The 25180-nt window shown below is 39.1% G+C and overlaps 2 protein-coding genes across 12 annotated transcripts in view; one reads left to right on the top strand and one right to left on the bottom strand.

The window, feature by feature from the left end:
* Nucleotides 1–22385, bottom strand: part of OPA1 (OPA1 mitochondrial dynamin like GTPase) — a 98476-nt gene extending 76091 nt beyond the window's left edge. For 2 of the 4 annotated variants that reach the window (XM_017526647.2, XM_017526649.2), the window contains exons 1-6: nucleotides 22200–22379; nucleotides 5055–5373; nucleotides 4322–4418; nucleotides 2796–2903; nucleotides 2262–2315; nucleotides 1503–1570 (exon numbers count right to left, since the gene is read on the bottom strand). In XM_017526647.2, the coding sequence (XP_017382136.1) occupies nucleotides 1503–1570; nucleotides 2262–2315; nucleotides 2796–2903; nucleotides 4322–4418; nucleotides 5055–5373; nucleotides 22200–22231 (678 nt within the window). In that variant the 5' untranslated portion in view covers nucleotides 22232–22379. Of the gene's footprint in view, nucleotides 1–1502; nucleotides 1571–2261; nucleotides 2316–2795; nucleotides 2904–4321; nucleotides 4419–5054; nucleotides 5374–22199 lie in introns of all 4 variants that reach the window. The other 2 variants (XM_017526648.2, XM_017526650.2) reach the window with 2 other exon arrangements.
* Nucleotides 22386–22495: 110 nt separating this feature from the next.
* The window catches only part of ATP13A4 (ATPase 13A4), a 174324-nt gene continuing 171639 nt past the window's right edge, over nucleotides 22496–25180 (top strand). For 7 of the 8 annotated variants that reach the window (XR_001824590.2, XR_001824589.2, XM_037737827.1 and 4 more), the window contains exon 1: nucleotides 22535–22605. The gene's annotated coding sequence lies outside the window, so the exon portion shown is untranslated. Of the gene's footprint in view, nucleotides 22606–25180 lie in introns of all 8 variants that reach the window. The other variant, XM_037737825.1, reaches the window with a different exon arrangement.

The raw sequence follows: 25180 nt of genomic DNA, 5'->3' as shown, positions 1-25180 counted from the left end.
AGGCTGATTTCTACTTAAATTCTTTCTTCCTCAGTAGCATAAACAATCAAGGATGTCCTTTTGTTAAACAGTGTACTTTGGTTAAAATAATGTCAATGCAAAAGGGTGTCAAAAAAGATCAAATCGGCCGGGCGCAGTGGCTCACGCCTGTAATCCCAGCACTTTGGGAGGCTGAGGTGGGCAGATCACGAGGTCAAGAGATCAAGACCATCCGGCCAACATGGTGAAACCCCATCTCTACTAAAAGTACAAAAAATTAGCCAGGCGTGGTGGTGCGTGCCTGTAGTCCCAGCTACTCAGGAGGCTGAGGCAGGAGAATTGCTTGAAACTGGAAAACAAAAGTTGCAGTGAGCTGGGATGGAGCCACTGCACTCCAGCCTGGCGACAGAGCAAGACTCTGTCACAAAAAAACAAACAAACAAACAAAAACGATCAAAAGACAAATACACATACATACATTTTGACATACATTTTTCTCCAAAAGATAAAATTAAAAGGCAAAAGAAAAACATCTTTTGAAATATAATTAAAATTTAGAATATAATGTAAAAAGTTCAAAGTTGAAGAACAGGGAAAGAAAGAGATGAAAACCTATTCATAGAAATTATTTCTTCTTCCTACTTCCAAAATAAACATAAAATTATTTCTTTATTAAAACTACAGTATCTTACAGTACAAAAATTACATGCTCCATATTTAATGTTAAAACATTCATACAATATTTTTTCTATAATTCTATTTATCTAGGTATTATTTAGTAAAAATTTTCAAGGAATCACTTATTTTACCAATTCCAAAAGAAAGAAGAAAGTAAAGACTCAGAAAATGTCAGATAAATATGTTGAGTATTATAAATACAGAGCAATGTATGTTATTCTATCTTAGCAATTCTCCTATAACTTTCATATGGATTTTGTTAATGGATATGTATTCAAAATAACACACCGTAAATAACCCCATACATAACTTTGTTAACTATCAATATCAGGGAATTGATTTATTTCCTAAAAACCTACTTCTTATTCCCTTCTAGTTTCCCTAAAGTGAAATCTAGCCCCTATAAGATGTTCTGTGAGCAAAAGGGTTCTGTTGACAAATAATTCTGGAAAACATTGTATGCTTTGACTGCTTGGAAATTCACAATGTGCACGAGTATATTACAGTGAGAAGTCCTAGGGAAAAGAAGTCTGCTTGCTTTGTCTAAACAAGCCTCCTCCCTCCTCCCCCTGCCCAACACACTTAACAATAAAACTCTTTCTTGGGGACAAGCCTTGAAACTAATATTTCACAGAACACATTTCAAAGAAATGGGCTCTCAACTATATTTCCAGAAATGCCACATAATACCTTGTACTTTGCACTAAGACTAGTAACAATATCTCTACTTGGATGTTTTTGTATTTGCTCCTCAGATGTTACCATTTTAAATTCTTCCAAAGATGTAAAAACTTTAAAAAAATCTTTCAAGGCTACCTACATGAAGAATTCTCTTTTACACTTACCTTTCTAAAATGCTTGTCACTTTCGGATCCATGATTTGTTGCTCTAAATGCCGTTTCTCCCGATGAACCTTAAAGATAAATATGCAACCCTTTATATTCTCCGGTGATGTCAACAGCCTAAGCTGAATTTTAAATTACATCCAGCCAATGAAAAAGTGAATGGATTTTTTGGGCAACTCAGGTTCAAAGCATCAAATCACCTTTATTCCTATTTTAAGGAACATGACTGATAACCTGTGCAGAAAATAAAAAAATACTATAGCAATCACAGCGTATGTTTAACCTAACAATTAAAAATATATAAATCAAATTACAAAAAAAAAGAAGACAATCTTTGGTAAGGATTATTTTATATGAGAGTACTTACAGTTCAGCCACATACCACTGCCATTAATATGTATAGTAGGAAAACAAATTTAAATGTCAACCATGACAGGGCAGATGAGACAAACTAAAATTACTTTTCATTTCAATTATCAAAAACAATTAGATCTATTTCAAGAAAATATTTTTGCTAAGCAAATTTTCTTTTAAGAGCTTTAATCTTATAATGCACATACATATTTAAGAATTTCAGTTTTATCACAAAATAATTATTATTTCCACCTAAAGGATAATGAGTTTGCCTAATATAGTTCTGGGGTTTCAAAATTCAGCATAAGCAGCATTATAAATTTGGTCTGCAATTTTATTTGCAACTAGTTTATTAGAAGCATTTAAAAGGCATGTTAAGGTCAGCAAAAATGTCTGTTTACACACCTAACAAGAGAAGTAGGTCAGAAGCTCCTATGACTTCACTAACCAATTTGTGACCTGTGAAAAATCAGCAAAAGGGGAAATAGAAATGTAAAATTTAACAGAAATGAGCAAACAAAGATGTCTGAGATCTGATTTCATATTACAATAGGGCAATAATTGGGCAAATATGCCAGGGTTAACCTTAATAAATGCTACTTATTATAGTCCATCATACTTAAATTTGTTTTAAAAAATTGATCCAACCATTATGAAAAGCAAGTACATAGAAGTCTCATCTACTTGTCAAGAACAAGTGATATTTTTCCCCCCTCACTAAAAGCCAAGTATGTTGAAGTGCTTATGAATTGCCACTTTACTGGGCTAAACAAAGATTAAAACCATTGTGCAATAAAAATTTGTGTTTATCTTTTTTTTTTAAAGTCCTGTTTTTCATTGGTACTAATTTTTTTAAAAATGGGACTAAACAAATAATCTATGTATTGTTCCTCCATGGTTCTTGAAATTTTAAACTAGATCAGACAGGTCTTTCCTTACCTGTGGTGAAAAGGTCCTTCAATAAGCTGAGGCTTTCAACAATCTTGTCAAAGTCTGGGGCTAACTTTGCAAGGTCTTCTGAATTAGGAAGGGCTTTTCTAATTTTCTCTGGAACAGATCAAAACATATAAACAGTATGAAATTAAGAACATATGTCAGGTACTATTCTTATAAAGCGCTAAAAGTATTAACTTCTTTAATCCTCATGGCAACCCTACAAAACAGCTACTGTTATCAACCCCATTTACAGATAAGAAACTAGGGCACACAGCAAGGAAGTGGAGGAGCCTAGGTTCCAGCCCAGGCAGTGTAGCTCCAGAATACAGGCTCTCAGCCTCTACACTGTGGTACTGGCAAATATATCAAGTTGAAAGCTCTCCTCATTAATATTAGAAAAACAATTTGAAAGTGTGCTTTTTCTGCAAATATATTCGTCAACACAGAACAGTTTTATCTTTAGAAATTCTGTGAATAAGTGCAAATAAAATTAATTCCACCTCCACATACACCTAAACTAGGAAATCTGACAAAGTTTTTTAAAAAAATTGATGGAAAAATATTTTTTAAAGATTATCACGAATTACTAGCAATCATAGCTATCCAATAATACTTTTTTCTCATCCACCTATTGGAAAAGCGGGGGCAGTAGACAACTAAGAAAAGAAATTACTCTGGATACAAACAGGCTTTTAAAGAACTTGGCTTCGAAAAGTAGAGGTAACCAAGGTATCCAATCAAAAGGAACTAGTTAGGTGGGTCACAATAAATATGCTCTGGGCAACATTACATTAACACAGAAAATGGTATTATTAATAGAAAGGCTACTTGGCAGCATGGAAATGCTAACAAAATAGGTAGTAAAATACAAAATACCAAGGTGTATATTCACAATGATTATATAATTTTTAAAAAGGGAACTAAAATACTATTCTTTGGTAATGTGTTCATGAAGACAAAAATTAAAAGAAAAAAAATTCAAGCCAGGCATAGTGGCTCATGCTTATAATCCCAGTGCTTTGAGAGGCTGAGGTGAGAGGCATGAGCTGAGGAATTTGAGACTAGTCTGGGCAACACAGCAAGACCCCATCTCTACCAAAAAATTAAAAAATTAGTCCAGCATGGTGACACATGAATGGAGCCCCAGCTACTTGGGAGGCTGATTTGGAAGAACTGCTTGAGCCTAGGAGTTCAAGGCTGCACTGAGTTATGACCGCGCCACTGCACTCCAGCCAGAGCGACAGACCAAGACCATCTCAATCCATCAATAAGTTAAAAAAAAATTAACCATATATAATGAGTATAATTAAAATAAAATGCTCCATACAGTTAGTGGCAGCTGTGGTAAAACGATGGCTTACTGGGTATTTTTTTTTGTACAGATTTTTTTCATGGATATTCTATTTCTTATATCATTAAAACAAAACCGTGATATATTTGACTCATAAGTTAAGAAAATATCTCAATACAACTATTTCTCTTTCCTCAAGAAATAACTAAAAAAATATTTTAATGTTGATGATACAAACCAAAATCGATATACTCATCAATTTCCCACACAATGTCAGGCACAATCCATTTATATTCACTAAGGTCCGGTATCATATCTTTCCACTGATCAAAGGTCTACAAGGCAAGAAAGTATGTCAATCAGATGCCCCAAATGCCAAATAAACATGTAAAGAAAAATTATTTAATTAAAACACATTAATCTACTAAGAGCAATGTATTATGTTCAAAACTTTTAAAAAACAAATTTAAGTGGCCTGAACAGACAAGCACATAAAACATGTAAACATTCCTCTGTTAAATATGGAAAATGTAAAAATTCAGAATATACTCCTTTTTCAAACAGGTTTCATAATTTTGCTCTAAACAGTACAGTGGGGTAGAAGGAAGACAGACTGGAAGACAGGACACCTTGCCTCTGGTCCCAGAGCTGCCAAGAAGTGCTTGTGTGAGAATGCCACCTGACTTCCGTATCTGTGCTATTAAATGGCAAAGCTCAAAATCAAACCCAGGTGTTCCTACTCCCAGCCCTGTGCTCCTTACACTAGGCCATTTTCATTTGCTATAATTATAACTAAGATTCTAAACGGATCTTCCTGTTAGCATCATTAAAACAATCTAGTCCATGGTAGAGACACAAAATAAATGTTTAATCATCTAACTGTATTCCACTACACAAAGAAAAATGATTTATGCTCTAAAAACTTAATCATGATAGAATAATTGGAAAAGCAGTAGAAATGTTAAGTTCACCTTTTTGGCTGTGTAGCCACCCCCAACAGCAGATCCTAGTATGAGATAGCGAAGTTTTAAGAGTCTCGTGGCTAATCTTGCTGGCCAAAAATTCCTGCGAGGCTGGTAGCCATATTTAATTGGAGAGAATTTCAGTTTACGTAAAGGAAGATTTGTTAGAGAAGAGAACTGCTGAAATGATGTCCTTAATTGGGGTCGTTGAAGCTTTAAGGTAGGATGATGTGAATGATAAATACTTCGGGAAACCAGATGCAGTTTCTGTAGTGGTAAACTTCCTTTTACTCCAGAGCTGTGTTTCACTAAAGACTGGCAGACCTCACTGAAAGAAAAATGAATATGGAAGAAAGATCAGACAGGGTAACAATACAAAGGAAATGATGTTAGCAATATACCAAAGGAAACACCCCTTCCCCCAAACGTGACTAACCAGTGTCCCACAATAGTTCATTTACTAACCGTTGACTATGTGCCAGACATGGTTACAGCATATGCTCTCATTTAATCCTGCTAATAATCCTATGTAAAAAGCGCTAGTATTATCGCCATTTTACAGATGAGGAAAACGTGGCACAAAGACTTAAATAACTTGCCCAAAGTCACACTGACATAAGAAATAAAGGTGGAATTCAAACCCAAGCAGTAGGACCCCAGAGCCTGAACTCTAATATGTGGGCTATGATCCTGGTTTCAGGAATTGAAACTAAAGAGAGAAAAAGCAGGGACTTATTTTATTAACTACTATTCACTGTAAGTAAAAGCTGAAAACAAAAATGCATGCAAACTTTTGCTTTCAAAAACAAAACTTCTAGCAGTTTAGAACACCTTGATCTATGTCTCCTGATCCTGACAGCCCAGGGGTGGAAATTAAGGAAATTAATCAATCCTACCTCAGGCACCTGGGTCCCCAAAAAAATGAAAGTAGCAAAAGAGCTCAAAAGAGAACAGAATTTAAATGTACACGATCACTGTAGAGCTCCATTCTCTTCTCCTTCCTGAAGAGAAAGATTGCCAACAACCATATCTTAACACATACTCATATACATAAACAGTTGCTTGCTTACTACTAGTTGCTTATTAATCAGAGCTAGGCTTGATTTTACATAGTTAAAAAACATTAATTGCTTTAATTACATGGGACTGGAAACTTCTTAAGAAGGAGGAGGCTGGGCACAGTGGCTGGCAACTGTAATCCCCGTACTGTGGGAGGCTGAGATGGGTGGATTGCCTGAGGTCAGGAGTTCGAGACCAGCCTGGCCAACATGGCAAAAACCCATCTCTACTAAAAATACAGAAATTAGCTGGGTGTGGTGGTGCATGCCTGTAATCCCAGCTACTCAGGAGGCTGAGGCAGAAGAATTGCTTGAACCCAGGAGGTGGAGCTTATAGTGAGCTGAGATCACACCACTGCACTCCAGCCTGGGCAACTGAGTGAGACTGTAACTCAAAAAAAAAAAAAAAAAAAGGAATCAAGGAAAACAGAAGCAATGCTGTGAAGAAGACTGGTATGGGGAAAGCAGTATCTCTTGTGTTCCTATACATATCAGACATTACGATAGGTGGTTTCACTATAGTGCTACTATATAAATGTTAACTCTCAGACACACCCACTAAGGTTTAAGTATCCTTATTTTACAAATTTAGATTTCTTCTTAAAATATTGTTAAAGCAAACTAAATATGGCCTGAAAAGGACTCCATACTTCTATATTTGAGTCCTTGTGGAGGAATGTAACAGTATAATAGGCAGACAAAATTGAAAACCTTAGTATTATGCATCTGTAATAATAGTTTAGTGTTGGCCAATCCCAGTGGCCATACTTTAACCACTAATAGACTGTTGAGTGTTCAAACTGAGTTCAATTCTGGAGACTGCCTGATTTGCAAAGTGTTTCTTTTCTTTGCTCAATTAAACTCCATCAAACTTAACTTGTCTGAAGTTTTCTTTTAACAGATCTGGCGTCAGAAGCGGGATTTGAAGAAAAACTCTGGCAACCTCCAGGAACACCAGGTGACCAGGTGAAGTACCTGCTGAGCCTGTTACACTCACTGCTCTCTTGCAACCAGAGGTCACGGGTAAGTTTTCTCTCAGATTCCGAGCTCCACTAACTTGTGTTTTGAGCTCTTGGAGTTTACTTGAGCAATACTCAGCCTGGTGTGAGTCCAAGATCAAATTGGATTGAATAATTAATTGGATTGGGTTCAGTCAGAGATCTCCGACCTCTGATAGGTACCTTACTTAATAATGAAATCATCTCAATCCAAGGAGTCTGGGACTCCACCTTCAGGGACTTAAGCTAATTTTATGTTTAAAAATTATGGGCCCAGAAAGTGAGCATTTTTAGAAAAATGGGTTAACTTCTCTAAAGAAAACTTAGAATTAAGACAGCCATAATGGGGAAGTTTTAATTTGGATAAAATTGTTTGTTTGCAAGGCATATTACAAAAAGGGGGATCAAAACCTCCACAATAAACAGTGGGATATATTCTTTCATGGGTAGGCAAAGGCCTCTAAAAGACTAAATGAATCAACACTTGCCTCCTTAAAAGATTCTTTACAAAAAGCAAATGAAAAGCTTAATAGACCAAGGACATGACAAAAGAGGACTATATTCTGACTGATGTAACCCTGACTGTTCCTTCTCTTTGTCCCTCTCTACCTACATACTGAGTCCACTAACCTTTTTGTTAAAGTACACTTCCCTGAAGATGATTTAAAAAAAAAAAAAAAAAAAGGAAGTTAGACAGATGCCTTATAAGGTGAGGGCTTCTGATCAGCCAGTTTCACTCCATGATCTACAACTGAGCTTCGACCCATTGTGAAGGACTTCCCTGGTCCAAGGGAAACCCTCAAAAATTTACTGAGGAATTTAGAATCCTCATAGGAGCTTACGATCCAGGACTTCCTGAATTTACCAATTTATTCAAATGATACTGGGGGCTGGTAAAGCTTGGAAATGGATGGCAGCAGCAGAATGAGACAAACCTGAGGAGGATATTAACACTCCAAGAGCTCCTCATGAGGACCAAAAGTAGCCAGAAAAATTGCTGAAAGCCTTCTACATTCAATTCCTAAAATTTTTCCACAAAAAATTGGTCCAGCATACAATCTTGTAAGCAAACAAAAAAAAAGGATGAACCTATTTCAGATTACAGAACTCACTTAGAAATAGTGTTTTTGAAACATTCTGGGCTCAAAGCACAGCAAGGAGTATTCCCTGTAGGGACTGAAATAGCATTAACTACTTTATTTACAAATGGACTCCCCCCTGAACTTAGCAGTTTAATTAAAAAACATAAGTTGCAATGGGAAGTTACAGATATGACTGAACTGGTGGCCTTACCTGAACTTTTTTTTTTTTGGTGGGGGGTGGGGGCGGAGTCTTGCTGTGTCACCAGGCTGGAGTGCACTGCAACCTCCACCTCCCGGGGCTGAAGCAATTCTCCTGCCTTAATCTCCCGAGAAGCTGGTATTACAGGCGCATGCCACCATGCCTGGCTAATTTTTTGTATTTTAGTAGAGATGGGGTTTCACTGTGTTAGCCAGAATGGTCTTGATCTCCTGACCTTGTGATCCGCCCGCCTTGCCCTGCAAAGTGCTAGGATTACAGGCGTGAGCCACCACGCCCGGCCTAGCTAAACATTTTGAGAGGACTAGAATAAGAAAAAACTCAAAAGGCTAACAAGCTTTATGACCCTTCAATTACAACAGTTACAGGGACCGTGACCAAAGGGACCGTCTCGTTCTCATTTTAAATCACAATCAAGAGGCCCTAGAACAAGAAGTTCTTTATCCCAAGATGTCTGCCTGTATTGCAATCAACTGGGGCACTGGAAAATGGATTGTGTGCTTTTATAACTAACAGTTTGCCCACAAACCTCCCTCTAGACCAAATTGTTTCACCCCTAGAGGGAGGCCAGGAAACCGTAGCCCTCCTGACAATAACGTTAAGGAGGCTCCAAGGGTTCTCCAGAGGATTGCTGCCCCTAAAACCTTCAAAGGAACACGGGGAAACAGAGGTTAAAATAAATGGGGAGTCTGTACAGTCCTCACGGATACCAGGGCTACTCTATCTACCCACAAACCCCACTTTAATAAGCCAACAAATCCCTCGGAGTAAAAAGGTAATTTCTGTGGTGAGATTTTCAAATCAAGTTCCAGAGGTTCCCATATCTGAACCCATCCAATTAACTCTGGGCCCCTTTTCAGAAAAACGCACTTTTGTACTATGTGATACGGCTCCAGTACTTTCAAAGCTAACAGGGCACATAAAATTTTCCTCAGAAAGAGAAATAATCTTAAGAGTTTCCTGATTCTCCTGAATCAGGACTGTAACGCTGTCTAAAGGCAGAAATTGATAAGATCAAAACTCAAGCCTGTAATACTCCTGATCTTTCAAAAATACCTTAACATTTGTTTAAGGGCCTCATCCCCAACTGATAGAAGAATTAAAAGTGTAGAATCTATAAAGATACAAATAGATCATTCTAAACCTTTGCCTAATTACCCCAATATCCACTAAAACTTGAAGCAATTCGAGGGATCTCACCAATTGTAGAAGATTTAATTAAACAAGGACTCATAATCCCATGCACCAGCCCCTGTAACACTCCAATCCTACCAGTTAAAAAAAAATGGATGAGGCTGGAGATTTGGTCAAGATTTATTGGCAATTAATAAAATTGTAATACCAAGATTTCCTGTAGTCCCAAATCCTAATACTTTATAACCTAATGTATCCACTGGTTCCAAGTGGTCCACAGTAACAGATCTTTCTTGGCTCAGCCTTCTTTAGCATTCCATAAAGAAGGTCAATACTTGCTTGCCTTTACCTGGAAAAATCAGCAGTACACCCAGAGTGAAATGCCAGAAGGGTTTACCGAAGCCCCTTCGTATTTCATCAGGACTTAATGGCACTACAGTTTCCTGAAAATTCTACTCTCATTCAGTACATAGATAACTTATTGTTAAGCTCTCTATTAAGGAGTGCTCAGAAATTGACTCAGTCACAAGACTTCAATGGACAAACTTCAATTTTCTTTTCTTTCCTTTTTTTTTTTTTTTTGAGATGGAGTTTCACTCTTGTTGCCCAGGCTGGAGTGCAATGGCGTGATCTCTGCCTCCCAGTTTCAAGCGATTATCCTGCCTCAGCCTCCCAAGTAGCTGGGATTACAAACATGCACCACCACACCCTGCTAATTTTGTATTTTCAGTAGAGATAGGGTTTCTCCATGTTGGTCAGGCTGGTCTCAAACTCCCAACCTCAGGTGATCCACCCACCTGAGCCTCCCAAAGTGTTGGGATTACAGGCGTGAGCCACCGCACCTGGCCAAAACTTCAATTTTCCAAAGAAAAGGTCCACTATTTGAGACACGACTTGATTGCTGAAGGGATTTCCCTCTCACCTGAGAGGATAAAAACTAAAGTTTTCCTCGACCTGTAACCAAAAGACAATTAAAAGGCTTTCTTTGACTTGCAGGATATTACAGATCCTGGGTTCCAAATTTTTCCTTAATAGCTTCACCACTGTATTAGCTCACTAAAAATGCTGTACCAGAATCTTTACCTTGGGAAGATAGTCATGAGCAGGGTTTTGGCCAAATGAAGCTGGGCTTACAACAGACCCCAGCTTTAGGACTTCCAAATTACACTAAACCTTTTACCTTGTTTGTGAGTGAGGGTAATAGGCATTAGGAGTCCTTACTTAAGAACATGGTGCTAAACACAGGCCCACTGCATACTACAGCCTGCAATTAGGCCCAGTCTCTAAGGCATATCCTAATTATTTAGAAGCACTAGCAGCAGCCACCAAGCTGGTAGAAACTCCATCAGATCTGGTTTTAAATGAACTTAATTTGCAAGTCCCACACATTAAATTCCAATGAAACCTCACATTTTCAGTGAGTAGACTAACATCTTATGAATTACTTCTCCTATCGATCTTCTAATCTTCATCTAAAAGGCTGTAATCCTACTTAACCCTATTTTGTTATCTCTGTCTGAAGATGGTGAAGACAACAAAAGTATAAGTGTAGTGTCAGAAATAGTGGCCCCTCATATTGATGTACAAGATACTCCACTGGATAATACTGCATTAATACTTTCTGCTGACGGGTCCTATGCCAAAAACTCAGAAGGAAAATATCAGGCAGGATATGAGTTAATAGAGAAGGGGACTTTTCCTCAATTTAAGTCAGCCCACCCTGCAGAGCTTTCTGCCCTTATCCGAGCATGCCACATAGCTAAGGAGAAGTCAGTAAATACTTGTGGATAGTAGAAATGCTTTCGGAGTAGTACATGATTTGGGCATGATATGGAAACTATGAGGGTTTCTCACCTCTAGTGGGATCCCCATAAAAAATGGACTCCAAGTAGATGAGCTCCTTTCTGCTATCCTATTACTATTGCAGATTGCTGTTATTAAGATTGAAGCTCATACTTGTAGAAATTAAGCCAAATATCAAGGAAATGTTTTAGCAGATTTTTATGCTAAAACAGCTAGAGCTGAAACTGTCAAGATATGCAATCTGAATGAACTCTGTAAGACTAATCCAAGCCAACTTCCTTATGATGACCTATTTAATAAACAGTACAATGTACCTGATTTGGAAAAACAAAATTGGTATCTAAAAGGATGTAAATTTAATGTGAAGCAAAGACTCACAGAGGACCTGGATGGCTGCCTGGTCCTTCCTGAGTCTTTGAAGCTTCCATTATTGAAAGCTCTACACTCCACAACTCATCATGGAACAGACAAAATGATCCAAATTATGAAAAATACTGGTGGGGTGACTCTTCCAAAACTGTTAAAATGGTTTATAATCAATGTTTGACTTGTCAAACTCATAATCCTGGAAAAACTTGAGGTCGTATATTTCCACTACCTGATGGACCATTTGAACACTTACAGATGGACTGCATTCAGTTGCCACCCTCAATGGGGTATCAGTATGTTCTTGTAATAGTTTGCATGTTTTCTGGTTGGATAGAGGCCTTCCCATGTAAGAAAGCTAATGCTGTGACCATAGCTAAAAAATCATTAGAAAATGTTTTTCCTTTATGGGGGGGTCCCTCTAAAAATCTCCAGCGATAGAGGAACTCATTTTACTGGGCAATCCATAAAGCAGTTAAATAAGGTGTTACTGACACAGTCAGTACACCTTACCATTGTCACCCTCAGTCTTCAGGAAAGGTTGAAAGAACAAATAGCATATTAAAACTGAAATTGGCAAAGTTAACTGAAACAATTGATTTGCCTTGGCCAAAGGTACTATCTTTGGCTTTTACGGCCATCAGAGTCACTCCTGTTGGAAAACATAAATTGACCCCTTATGAAACAGTCACTGGAAGGCCTACGTCCCTAGTAATAGCACGTCATGCTTCTCCTGCTCTCTTAAACTTTGATATGACTGAATACTGCAAGGCTTTAATGTATTATGCCAAAGTATACTTTCACGAGGTAAAGGAAGCTTTTTGAGATCTACCAACTGAGGACAATCAAACCCTCCATGGTCTGGAACCTGGAGACTGGGCTTTCTGGAAATGACATCAGAGGAAGACCGTTCTTGAACTTCACTGGATGAGTGCAGTGAAGCTTTAGGGCCTTGAACCCTGGGTCCACATCTCACAACTCAAAAGGATTCCCTTCAGATTCCTGGAACTGTACACCCATTGGAGACTTTAAGGTAAAGCTGACCATGGAATCTCTCCCTAGAAGCAGACAACATCCTAGTTGTAGACAGCTTTCCCAAGATCTCGGATCAAGACTTCTCTTGATCATGAAAGTGTTATGTGTTTTCACCTTCATGAAAGTGTTATGTGTTTTCCTGTTTTCCTCAGTTTTTGCCCTAACCCTCTCCTTTTCCTTCCACGAAAATCCATGGGACCATAATCAGTGGATGGCATTAGCTCCAGCTTATGCTCTAGCACAAAAGCAGAGTAACTGTTGGGTTTGTGGGCTAATGCCAATAAATCAGGAAACAATTCCACTGGTGCCAGTGCCCCTCCACGTTCCCAATGAGTTGCCCTGAAACTCCAAGGGAAGAATGGAAAGCTATTCTTGATATTCTAAACATCACTGCTACTTGCTTTCCTACACTCACTAAAAACAATATTCCTTTTCAATTGATAAGTTGATCATACCAAATATAAAAAGCAGTCCAAGTAGTGCCTGAAAAAGGTATACTGTGCTTCCAGGCATCACACACTCAAGATTTGGGAATTACTTACGTTGGTACAAGTGATTGCTTGTAAAATGTAAGCAGATTAAATCCAGTAGGTTCTCTTTTTATTAGATGCTATATACATCCTTATAATATGCTATAAAAGGGCAACAGAAAAGTAAATTTCCTGCTGGACATTATTCAGGAACTACACAGATTTATAGTATGATCCCTGCTCAAATACAACTAGGTGGCTCTCTTTTTCAACCCCTGAGGGTCTATATTGGGTCTGTGGAAAACCTGCATGTTCTGTTCTGCCTCCTTCTTGGTTGGGTTCTTGTTACTTGGCCTGGCCTGCTCCTGCCTTTTGAATTGCTTTCCCTGAAAATTCTCATGATAGCCCAATAACTGAAATTAGCACTAGCCTCGAAATAGACGAGGATAAGCTAGTTTCTACTGACAAAAAAGATTCCAGTGGGGTTCCTGGGGGCTTACTCTTGGTGGCAGTGAAGTACCATTTGTATGGAATTTAAAGCTAATTCATAAATAGGGAAAAATCTTGGATTTTGCAGCCAATCAGACCTCCCTGGGTTTCAGATGGGTAGAAGCTACTCTCAGAAAGGCACGTGACAACAAACATACTCAATGAAAACACTTAATGGAACATCATGCAGCCTTGGATCTTCTTTGTGCTCAAGCTAGAGGTCTATGTTTGGTATTAAACAAAACTGAATTTTGTACTCTCCCCCTGATTCTGTTACTACAAAAAGCTTAATTGAAAAGATGGCTGATACTGCTGTTTCCTTAGACACTTCCATCAAATACATTAAACAAATCTCTCAAGAAAAAGCAACCTATGATGTGTTTACAGGAGCAGCTAACAGGCGGTTTGCAAGGCATTTTAAGTGGTGAATGGCAAGCCTGGGTTTTCCAAGGGTTTCTAATCTTTCTATTTCTTCCAGTAGGTTTCCAAGTTATTATGACTTGTATTACCAGGGTAACAATGAAAATGAGTACCTCTTTAAATCAAGCTGCTTTACAGCAAACTATGGCCCTTAATCACTATCACACTCCAAACAAAACTGATTAATTAAACCCTAATACTATTGAACTGCTTACACTGCCTGAATCTTAACTTGGCTAATTTGGTTCAATTCATTTCATAAGAACTTTTATTAAGGGGTATGCCTTGGCATTTTGATGGTATCCTCTTGATAGGCATAATAATAGTCCCCTTCGTGTGCTGTATCCTCTCAAGTCTTAAAAGTTCTGTATGCAGCTATAGATTGAGAGTTGAGCAGTCTCACTCCAACTGGATCAGCAAGAACATAAAGAATTATTTAGCTGGTACAAAGCTGCAACCTGTCAATTCCACATTAACACCAAAGACAACTTGTGAGACTCCATACTGAAACTAAAGACGACTTGCGAATTCCACACTGAGACCAAATAAGTCTTTATGAGGGTGATGAGAGTGGTGCCAATGCCTAAAGTTTTGGTCAATCTCTTTAAATTGAGGGGTTGACCAAAAGGGAGGGAAGTATTAAAGTGAATTAAATATGGCCTGAGAAGGACTCTGTACTTCTATATTTGAGTCCTTGTGGACAAACTGTAACCTAGCTTGATAGGCAGACAAAACTGAAAACCTAACTTAGTAGCATGCATCTGAAATAACAGCAGAGTGTTGACCAATCCCAGTGGCCATATTTCAACCACTCATAGACTGCTGAATGTTCAAACTGAATTCAAATAAGGCAAACGATGAGCTGTAACCAAGCTCACTGTTTCTGTGTCTTACTTCTGATTCCCGTAGGTCACTTTACCTTTTCTGTCTATAAATTTATTCTGACTGCGAGGCACCCCTGGAGTCTCCCTGAATCTGCCTGCGGTGATTCTGGAGGCAGCTCAATTTGCGAATCATTTCTTTTCTTTGCTCAATTAAAGTCCATCAAATTTAACTTGCTGTAAGTTTTCTTTTAGTATCATGTTTTGCCTAAGATAGAATGATTAGCAAATGGTGGAAGAGAGATTGAAACAGGGTCAGCCTGACAGTAAATCTCAAATTATTTCCACAAGTGACAGTTGTTGGCAAGAGTGTAGGAAGAAGCAGATACAGAAATACAGGTGGCCCCAGATAAGAAGTTAAGGTGACATTTGGACTCCATGCCACTTCCTCCAGAGCCCCAGGATGATACTGCAACGTGCTCTGGTTTAAAACTCTATAGGGTGAAGTGTGATGGAGGTTTAATTGATAAAAGCAAGAAAAAGAAACAAAGTAAAAAAAAAAAAGNAAAAAAAAAAAAGGAATAAAAAGAGAAAGAAGGGCACAGAGATGAGATAATGAAAGGGCAAAAGACCCAAGGAGCTGGCATAAAGGCTCATAGGAGGAGTAAAACTGGACTGAATATCCAACTGAACAGTCATTGACTATGAGGCTGAACTTTTTTTGGTAGGAAATGGGGAACTACAGAAAGTTTCAGAGTAGAATAAGACTAATGAAACAGTAATTTAAAGAAGATATTAAAGATAACATTAGGTCAAAGTAGATCAGAAGGGGAACAAAAAGGTAATCTCATTTCAGTTATCCAAACGTAAGAGGAGGAGCCTAAAGTTAGGTGGCAGCAATGGAAAGGAAAGGGAAAAGCAGATATGGGGATGGCAGACTAGGTACAGGGGAAGGACAAAGGTGATCACTGATCACCACAAAGTTTTATATTGTGTGACCAACGTTATCACTTACAGAGAGACATATCAACTAGGGAAAGAGCTCATGTTTCCACAACATTTAGCTCATACTTCTTTCAAGTACATCCTTACATCCATTTAGCCTACTGAGTCAGAAGAACTCTGGTTCCAATCACATTTTCACTGCTTACTAGCTGTGCAGTCACGGCAAATTATGAATTTCCTAAAGCCTTAGTTCTTAATCAGTTAAAACAGAATAATAGCCGCATTAGAGAGTCACTGTCAATGATCACTAATCTGGTATTTCTTCTCCTTACCCATTCACCTCCTCCATATCTATTCAACCACTTATTCACTTTAGATTATCTGGTTCATCATTTCAATAAGTCTTCTGCAAATATTTTAAACTCCCTGTCCTCTGACTTTTTTGACTTGTCCAACAAAATACAAGCCCTACATGAGCCTTATCATTTTTCTCTCTGCCTGTACCCAGGGAAATAAAGCACTACTGGAGAAAATCACACGCAACTGGAAACACATCTCAACTAGGCCCTCAAAATCACTTAATAATCCTACTTCATCTCTCTTTTCAATTCACTCCTACACTCTCTGCTAGGAGTATTTCTTTTTCTCCAAGCTCTTCTAATCTCCCCTTATCTCTCCTGACCTCCCCCAACTCTCAGTAGATGACCTTGCCCTCTACTTCACAGGGAGAAAGGAATCTATCAGAAGGACATCTTTCAACTTCCTCATATAAAAACTATTCACCTACTCTATCTCCACCAGTCCTCTTCTCCCTCACATTCTAAGAGATCTTTCTCCCATTAAAAGCTGTTTGAAATGCTCTTTCCTCCTGCCCTTTGAGGAATCTTAAGTCAAATCTCTCCTCCTATCTTCGTTATTTATTTTTGAGATAGAGTATTTATTGACTTATTTTTGAGACAGGGTCTTGCTCTTTGCTCAAGCTGTAGGGCAGTGGCACTATCCGGGTTCACTGTAGTGCCTACAGAGCAGGGCTCACCATCAGGGCTCACTTTCTGGGCTCAAGTGTGATCCCCTGCCTCAGCCTCCCAAATAGCTGGGACTAGAGGTGTTTGCCAGCATGCCCAGTTAATTTTTTTTGAATTGTCATAGGGACAAGGTCTTGCTATGCTGCCCAGGCTGGTCTCATACTTTTGAGCTCAAGCGATCCTCCCTTTCAAAGTGTTAGGATCACAGGTATGAGCCACCGCACCCAGCTCTCTCTCATCTTAAAAGGGGAAAAAAAGTACCCCATTTCCCTGCTTTAGCTATTTTATTAAAATAAAAGCCAAACCAACCTGATTTCCATTTCTATCACTTCAGTGAAACAGCTCTTATTGAGGGCACTCAAGGCTTCCAATGGGCATTTTGTTCAATTCTGGTTTTATCTGACCTCTCAGCAATACCTGACAATGTTGACACCACCTCATTATTGAAACTTCCTCTTCCCTGGGCAGTCTCACTGGCCACTCCTGTTCAGTATCCTCAATCACCTTTTCAATGTTGGGAACTCATCAAGGCTTAGACCTAACCTACTTCTCACTCTTGCTAAGCAATCTCATCTATACCCATTTCCTCCATTACCATACACATATCTGTGTTTCTCAAAATTATGTCTAATACGGTTAAGTTCCAGACCCTTGTGTCCAACTGCCTATTCAGCATCACCACTTAGATAATAAAAATGTACATCAATGTCAAGATATACAAAACATGATCTCTCCTCCCATCTCCCACACAAAACCTGACCCTCCTGCCGTACTCCCTTTCTTAGGAAATGGCATGAGCAGCTATTCAGTTACTTAATACACAGACATAGGGATCATTCTGGATACCTTCTTTATCCTCACCCATCACCAGAACATTCTTTTGAATGCATATCTGATCACTGTGACTCACCTGCATCAATCTCTTAAATGGCTCCCCCTGCATTTAGAGTAAAATCCAAACTCCTGGTCTGTAATGCCCTGCACAGTCGGGCCCCTGCCTCTCTCCCACTTGTCTCAGAGCTCTCCCCCAACACGAGTTTTCATCCAGTTCCTCAATTGTGCCATCTCAGGGCATGATACCTGCTATTCTTGGGCAGTCTCTCCTAGGTACTCAACTGGAGCTACCGATCAGTTTCACCTCAGGCACCCCCTCCTCTCCCCAAACCTTCAAAAGAATGCAAGTCTGCCCACTACAGTTCTCAACTCTGTACTTTCTCTTCATAGTTCTTATAAAATTTATATTATATAATAGTGTAGTTATTAGATTAAAATCTGTCTCCACTAGTAAGCTGTAATCTTCCTAAGAACAGGGTCCTATGTGTTTCTAAGGTCTTAGCCCGGTGCCTCACAATGATATATAATAAATTTATTAAATAAACATGTTATTGGGAGAATTAAACTGTAAAAAACAGGTCAGAGAACCATAGCAGTGACTATGTGCTCAATAAATGTCATTTTAATATTAATCTGCACTAACCTCCACTAATGTATGAATGAATAAACAGCTCTGTAACCCTCAAAAGTTACCTGCATTTTTTTTAGAAAGTAGTTAAGCCAAATACACATACACACACACACACACACACAACTAGATGAACTCCATGACTAAGTTCATCCCTAAGATGTTTTTACTTTTCACTATTTCCTCCTCCTCTTACCTGCAAATCCGTAAAGTAACTATTTCCACAAGAGGGGCAACAATAAGTATGGATGGGGGGAAGGGACAAGAATGGGGAGTATAGTAACCAGTATTTCAGGTAACTACATGAAAAATGTTCTCCAATTAGTCCCCTGGAAGAGATAATGAACTCAAAGCAAAATCCTAGTATTAACACTTCTTTGGAAGGCACCCTCAAGAACTATTTTTAGGGCTTCCAATTCAAGAAGATGCTCTAAACGATCAGTGCTCATACAGGAGAGGACTATTTTTCACAAAAAGGTCTTCACGTCAGCGAATGAAAAGATGAAGTTAAGATTAAAGCACCATCTAAGAAAACACTGTTTCAGTAACCCTCTACCTCACTCCAGTCCCACTGAATGTTAGCAGCAGCAATTGCCCCAGGTTGAGCTATCTACCAGAAAGGCTCCTAAGTGCACATGGGAAAGGGGAGTTTCCACAGTGAGCGCCCCCACAACAATACTGGCATTTGTAACAAGCTCAGATCATCTGCCCACTCCCTAAAAAGCCCTAAAATAAAGACTGCTAATTGACACATCACACACCTAAAACAGTTTGCTAATTTAGCTCTCTCATTCAGGGTTATCCCACACAAGGCATCTACATCAATCATTAGTCTTTCACAGTTAAATAATATACTTAGATAACCAGACTATCTTTAAAAACCAGCAACTCTTAAGATGGGGACCAAAATAAACAACATTATTAATCCTAAAAAAAGCAGAGATAGCAAATCCTAATTACTATTCTCAGGAGAGTTCCTAAAAATATGACAGACATAAATGCAAGTACGGTGTTATTCAAAAACAGCAATCAAAGAACAATATAAAGTGTACAGAATTAAACATGTCTTTAAGAGTTTAATAGATGTTTTTAAAAGTTCGTGGAAATGAAAGTTGCAATACTGAGTGCTAGGTGCCCTCTGAAAGGAAAAATAAATATAAAAAAATTAAGTTGCCACTAAATGCAATGGCTTATGCCTGTAATCCCAGCATTTTGGGAGGCCAAGGTGATAGGATCAGCTGACCTGAGCCCAGGAGTTCCAGGCCAGCCTGGACAACGTGGCAAGACCCTGTGTTTAATAAATAAATGCATAAATAAAGTTGCAATGGCCAATATTAAAAAAATCAACAGTAAAACCATGAAATGAATTAAGCAAATTTCCCAAGACACAGAATGCAAAGAAAAAAGGTGGAAAATATAAAAGGAAAGTGAAGTGATGCAGAGATGTGGTAATGTCGTATCCAAAGGGAGTGAGAGAATGGGGCTGAAATGCATCCTGCAGTATGGACAAAAGGATCTGGGATTCAGCAAGAAAGTACTGAAGCTTACAGATGCAGTATTTTTTTGCATCTTATCCTTTAAGAGTTGGCTTATAACGTAAATAATTAGTACAGATACATACACAATTCAAAAATAAAAAAGTGTGCATACATAGTAGGGTATATGTATACTTTTCAACAGATGATGAGTACATATATTATTTTGGAAATCACAGACATAACGGATCAATCTAAGAGGACCACTATCCATCTAAGAGATGTCTAGAAAGAAAAAGAACAGGAAAAATGAAAGGAAGGAAATAAAAAAAATAAGAGAAAAAAACTTCTCAGAAATGAAGAAACATAAAGGCAAAGGTCCACTGAGTGCCAAGTCAGATGAGTAGCAAAAGAAAAACCAAACCCATACCTGGTCAAAGCCTTGAGAAATTTAGGATAAACAATAAAGTCAAGACTCTAACAGGTTCCATGAAGGGAAAAACAAGATACACACAAAAATGAAAAACATTGTCATGAGAATTCTCAGCAGCAACAAAGAATTACATTAGAAGAAACTGTAGCAATGCCTTTACTATTCTAAAGGAAAAGAATTTTGAATAGACTTCAATATTCAGTCAAAATTAAAAATCAATTTGGATCCAAAATAGGTTTTCCCCCGAAATCATCTACTCTCTTGTTACTTTACCATAACTTTTAATCAATACATCATTTCCTAATATGTAAATCTTTTAAAAATAATTGTATGCAAATTATTTATTGCACCAAATGTTAGTATTGATCTTTTCACATGTCCATGAGCATGTATTTATATACGTATGTCAAAAAAAGGCTTATGTTTTCATTTGCTAAGGAGTAGGAATTTAACTGTGTTCTTTCACAACATGCAAAGGAACTATAGCAAAAGGCAAATTCCAGAGCTTGGGGCTTCTGGCTTCCCACATCTCCACTTCTTTAGGTAGCTAAACTGTGCCATCACCAGGAGACATTTTTAAGCCATGACTCAATGACATCCATGGTAACTTTAGAAATAATTTAGCCCAATTACATCCAATTAAATAAAAAAAAAAACTTATAAATCAGTTTGTTTTAAAACTTCATCTTTGTAGTTCTTCCTACACATCTTAATTGCTCCAACAGAGAATGCTATCTTCTGCAGTCTTTTTTTATTTAAAGAAAATCAGATGTTTCCCTACTAAGTACAGAGAAATAGAAATACAAAGGTTGTAAATAACTTTAATAACCAGGGCTGTGAACTTCCTCAAAAGACTAAAATTCCATGAGATTAAAAACACCTATGCAATAGTTCTAATTGACTAACACCGTAACTATTTTATGTCATCTAGTTCTGCATTTGGACTCCAGTTAACCTATATAAAACAAATGGATTCCATTCCTTATAAACACGATACATTATCTGCACCACTTAAAAAAGGTCTGGAAAAAATTCATGACAAGTGTTTAGAAGTTGAGTTAATTCAGGAAAACCAAGCTTTTCTCTTTGTTTGATGCATATTCCTACCAAATGCCTGCAACAATGAGCTAAGCTTGAAGGTATCTAAGGATATTAAAACAAAATTACGTATAAAATCCAATTTAACTTCGTTACAATGCATATAGTAACGCACAGAAATGAAAAGATTTCCATGATTTTTCTATTTAGAATCAAGCCATCCCAGAGCAACAATGACTCTGACTAGAAGGGTGGTGCCACGTTCACCACTTTGCATCAAAAATCAAGTCTCCCTCCCTAAACGCAGAAAAAAAGCTGCTATTGAGAGCGCATCTCAAATCACCATCTCCGACACCGTGTGCGTCACCACTCTAGTTCTGACTCCGAGCAGCCGGCAAGGGAAAGAGACAGATGCCCCTTCAACCGAGAAAAGAGCCCAAGTAACTGAAGGCGCAATGTACACATGACGTGGAAATGGAAGAGAAGACAGCGATAGTTAGGAGAAATGTGGGAGGTGACTCACGGACAGAGCCAAACCTGGCAGGGAGAGGACAAAAAAAAAAAGGCAACTAGAGACAGAACAGGGGACACAAGGGTGTAAAGGGCAGAGACAAAAGGACAATAGAGACGGGCCAAGATTGAGAGGCGTCCAGAATTCTCGAGCTGGATAGGGCCACAGAACAAGGGCCAGTACCGAAGCCGGCTCCGAACGTAAGGCCAGCCAGGGCTCCTGTCATTCTGGGTCCTCAAGAATATCTGGGAATTCTCCAACAGCCTTCGGCCTGGCCTGAGAGTTATCTGCACATTTTGGAGATAAAGATAAGACAACCTCACTCTCAAGAGGCCCCAGAATTAACGGAGCCAGATCAGAGCCTGCACTTACCAGGCCACAGCGGCCCGACGTAGTCGCCACATCCCGCGGGCGGGGAGGTCACGCAGACGCCGAGATGGCCAAGCGGGAGCCCCCGTGTGAGCCCCAGCCCGGCTCCTGGTCCAGGAATGACCCGGGAAGAGGCCCTCAGCAGCAAGGGCACAGAGCCGCTGGAGAGGCCCTCCCAATGGCGCATGGACTTCCGCAAGAGCCTGACAGGCACCCGTATTCAGTCCGTCACGGAAACAGCCACTTCTCCCTTTCTAGGAGGACAGCACGAACGGTCCGCGGAGGACCAGCGCATGCGCACAGTGCCTCGGGAACTGCCATGCGCATTCCGTCGCCTCCCTCCTGGCCCGCCCTCTTGCTTCAGGTTTGGAATTCAAAATTAGGCTCGCGGGTTAAAGATTTTGCCTGGGTAGGTAGCGAGAGTTGGGCGGGGACGGGAAGGGCTAAAGGCGTGAAATGAGGATTGATGGATGCTTACCGGGAGCCATGAATTTAATGAGTTGGGTATTGAGGGAGTATGAAGGAAACTAGAGGGTGCCAGGTGAATACGGTAATAGAGTAATACAAACTAATGCTTGCACGTTTGCCTGCCCTCTCTGTTTGGCGTCTTTGTTTGAAAGCCCTTTCACATCCATAGGGCGGTCTTGGGAGGTGAGAAGCAGGAGGAAGAGTCATGGGTAGGTTAAGTCCCTTAGAATCTCCGAGGATCAGATTTGAAAGGGACTTATCAATTAGGCCAGTAACGGGTTTAAAATAAGCTTGTGTAGTTTATAAAAGGCGTCAAAATGACTGGTTCATTCACTGTTTAAACAAACTTTCTTCCGGCTTTTAAGCCCACCAGCGTGTTGAAATGGTCCTCCTCAAGGCCTCCACCAGCTACGTATTGTTTGTGGTCAGTGAGCCTACGGCAGCATTCAGCTCAGAATGCTGAGTGCTGAGCACTCTTTGAACTACTTGCCTCTCTTGGCTATGAGGACATCACATTCTCCTTTTTCTCCGGAGCTACTGCTCCCAGGCTCTTTTGCTGGCTCCTCTCCCAAACTTCTCAATGTTAGACACTTCCGGATCTCAGCCATCTTGAGCTCCTCTTCCTGTCTATCTACATTCTCTCCTTAGGTAATCTAAGTCAGCTCCATGGATTTAAATACTCGTTTCCTCTTCCAACACAAATCTTTTATGTTTTATAAGGAAACTAGGACCCATAAAAGGGATGTGGCCGATGAAAAAGGGTTATGAAGCCAATTTTTAGGGACTAAAATCAAAGTGTCCTGTGCATCATCTTTACTTCAGGGATCTTCCACCCCCCCCATACCACACACATACACAAATATGCAGAGCGTAAAGAAAATTCCTTTTCCCTTAATTGTCAGAATCGTACCATGCACTCACCATACCACCAAGTGTAGACCAAGCCATTGATAGTAAACTTCCCTAATGCAGGACTCTTGGAATTTTCTTTATTTATTGTGATGACTGTTTCAATGGCAAGTCCAGGTAGCAACTTGCTGTACCAGCCCGTACAAACTGTAGGATTGTACAAAAAGTCTTTGTAATTGTTACTTCCTTGTTATTTTAGAAAATAAAATTCAAGAAACCGAAATACTTTAACAACAATAAAAAATAAAAATTAGGGAGAAAAGACTTTTACCAAAAAAAAGGAGAAAGTAACCACCATCACCTTTTATATGTGGTTATCATTATGTTTTATGAAACCCTTGTTTTGCAATTCGACCTCTAGTTATTTATCCTGTGGAATCATTCGCACATATGCAAAGATGTATGCATGGTGATATTTATTTCTGCACTTTATGAAATGGCAAAGATAGGAATCAAAATAAATGTTCAATGTATAGGAACTAGACAAATTATGTCCATACTAGCCATGAAAACCTATGCTTTAGGTCTGTATGTCCTGATAAGGAATAATCTCCCATATATACATAGTATTGCACATAAAAAAAAGCAAACTGTTGTATAATAAAACTGCCACCATTGGTCCAAATTCAGCCCACAGAACAGTTTTGTTTGGCTTGGACACTGTTGGCCTATCCAGTGTTTAAAAAATAATACTACATTTGGGCCAAGTGCGGTGGCTCACACCTGTAACCCCAGCACTTTGGGAGGCTGAGGCAGGTGGATCACTAGGTCAGGAGTTCGAGACCAGCCTGGCCAATATGGTGAAATCCCATCTCTACTAAAAATACAAAAATTAGCTGGGTGTGGTGGCATGCGCCTGTAGTCCCAGCTACTCGAGAGGCTGAGACAGAAGAACGGCTTGAACCCAGGAAGCAGAGGTTGCAGTGAGCCAACGTTGTGCCTCTGCACGCCAACCTGGGTGACAGTGAGACTCTGCCTCAGAAAACAAAACAAAACAAAACAAAACCTACATTTGCTGCCAAAATAAAAATCAAGAAATTTCACTTTTAAAAAAATCACATTAAATTATCAGGAGGCCTAACAACATCAACATTCAATTCTTATGTACAAAAAAACAAAAAAATGTCTTGGAACAGGAGCCAAGTAGTAGTTTTATCCTTCAGGCACTCATGTCCTCTTCAGTAGTTCACGCTCCTTCATCTTTCTGAAATTGAACACATCAATTGCTATTTATCATGAAGTTTGTGCTTCTACTTTTCTTAGTAAAAATCAAGAGGAAAGGGAACCACTACTTGTATTGAAACTGCCTTGGCAAAATTGTGATAGTAAGAGAAATGTGACATAGTTGACTCCATCTTGCTTCTGACCTCCAGGCTGGCCTTGATCATTCCTGGACTTAAGCCAAATTAACTTTGAGAGGAATATAGTTTATAGTGTAACTTGAAAGCAAGGATTATGATAGTCCCTCCGTAAAACTAACTACCTCATTGCTCAGGGACCAAAAACCACATTTGTAAGAAAAGCCACGAGTATAGAATCATGGGACGGGCCTGACCTGTGCTAAGATGTAGGTATAGTTTCTATAGTCCCTTCCTGCTCAAGAATCA

The sequence above is a fragment of the Cebus imitator genome, unplaced genomic scaffold, assembly GCF_001604975.1.
Source record: "Cebus imitator isolate Cc_AM_T3 unplaced genomic scaffold, Cebus_imitator-1.0 Scaffold43, whole genome shotgun sequence".
NCBI lineage: Eukaryota > Metazoa > Chordata > Mammalia > Primates > Cebidae > Cebus > Cebus imitator.
Note: the sequence above shows the minus strand (reverse complement) of the source record. Positions and strands in the feature narration are given on the sequence as shown.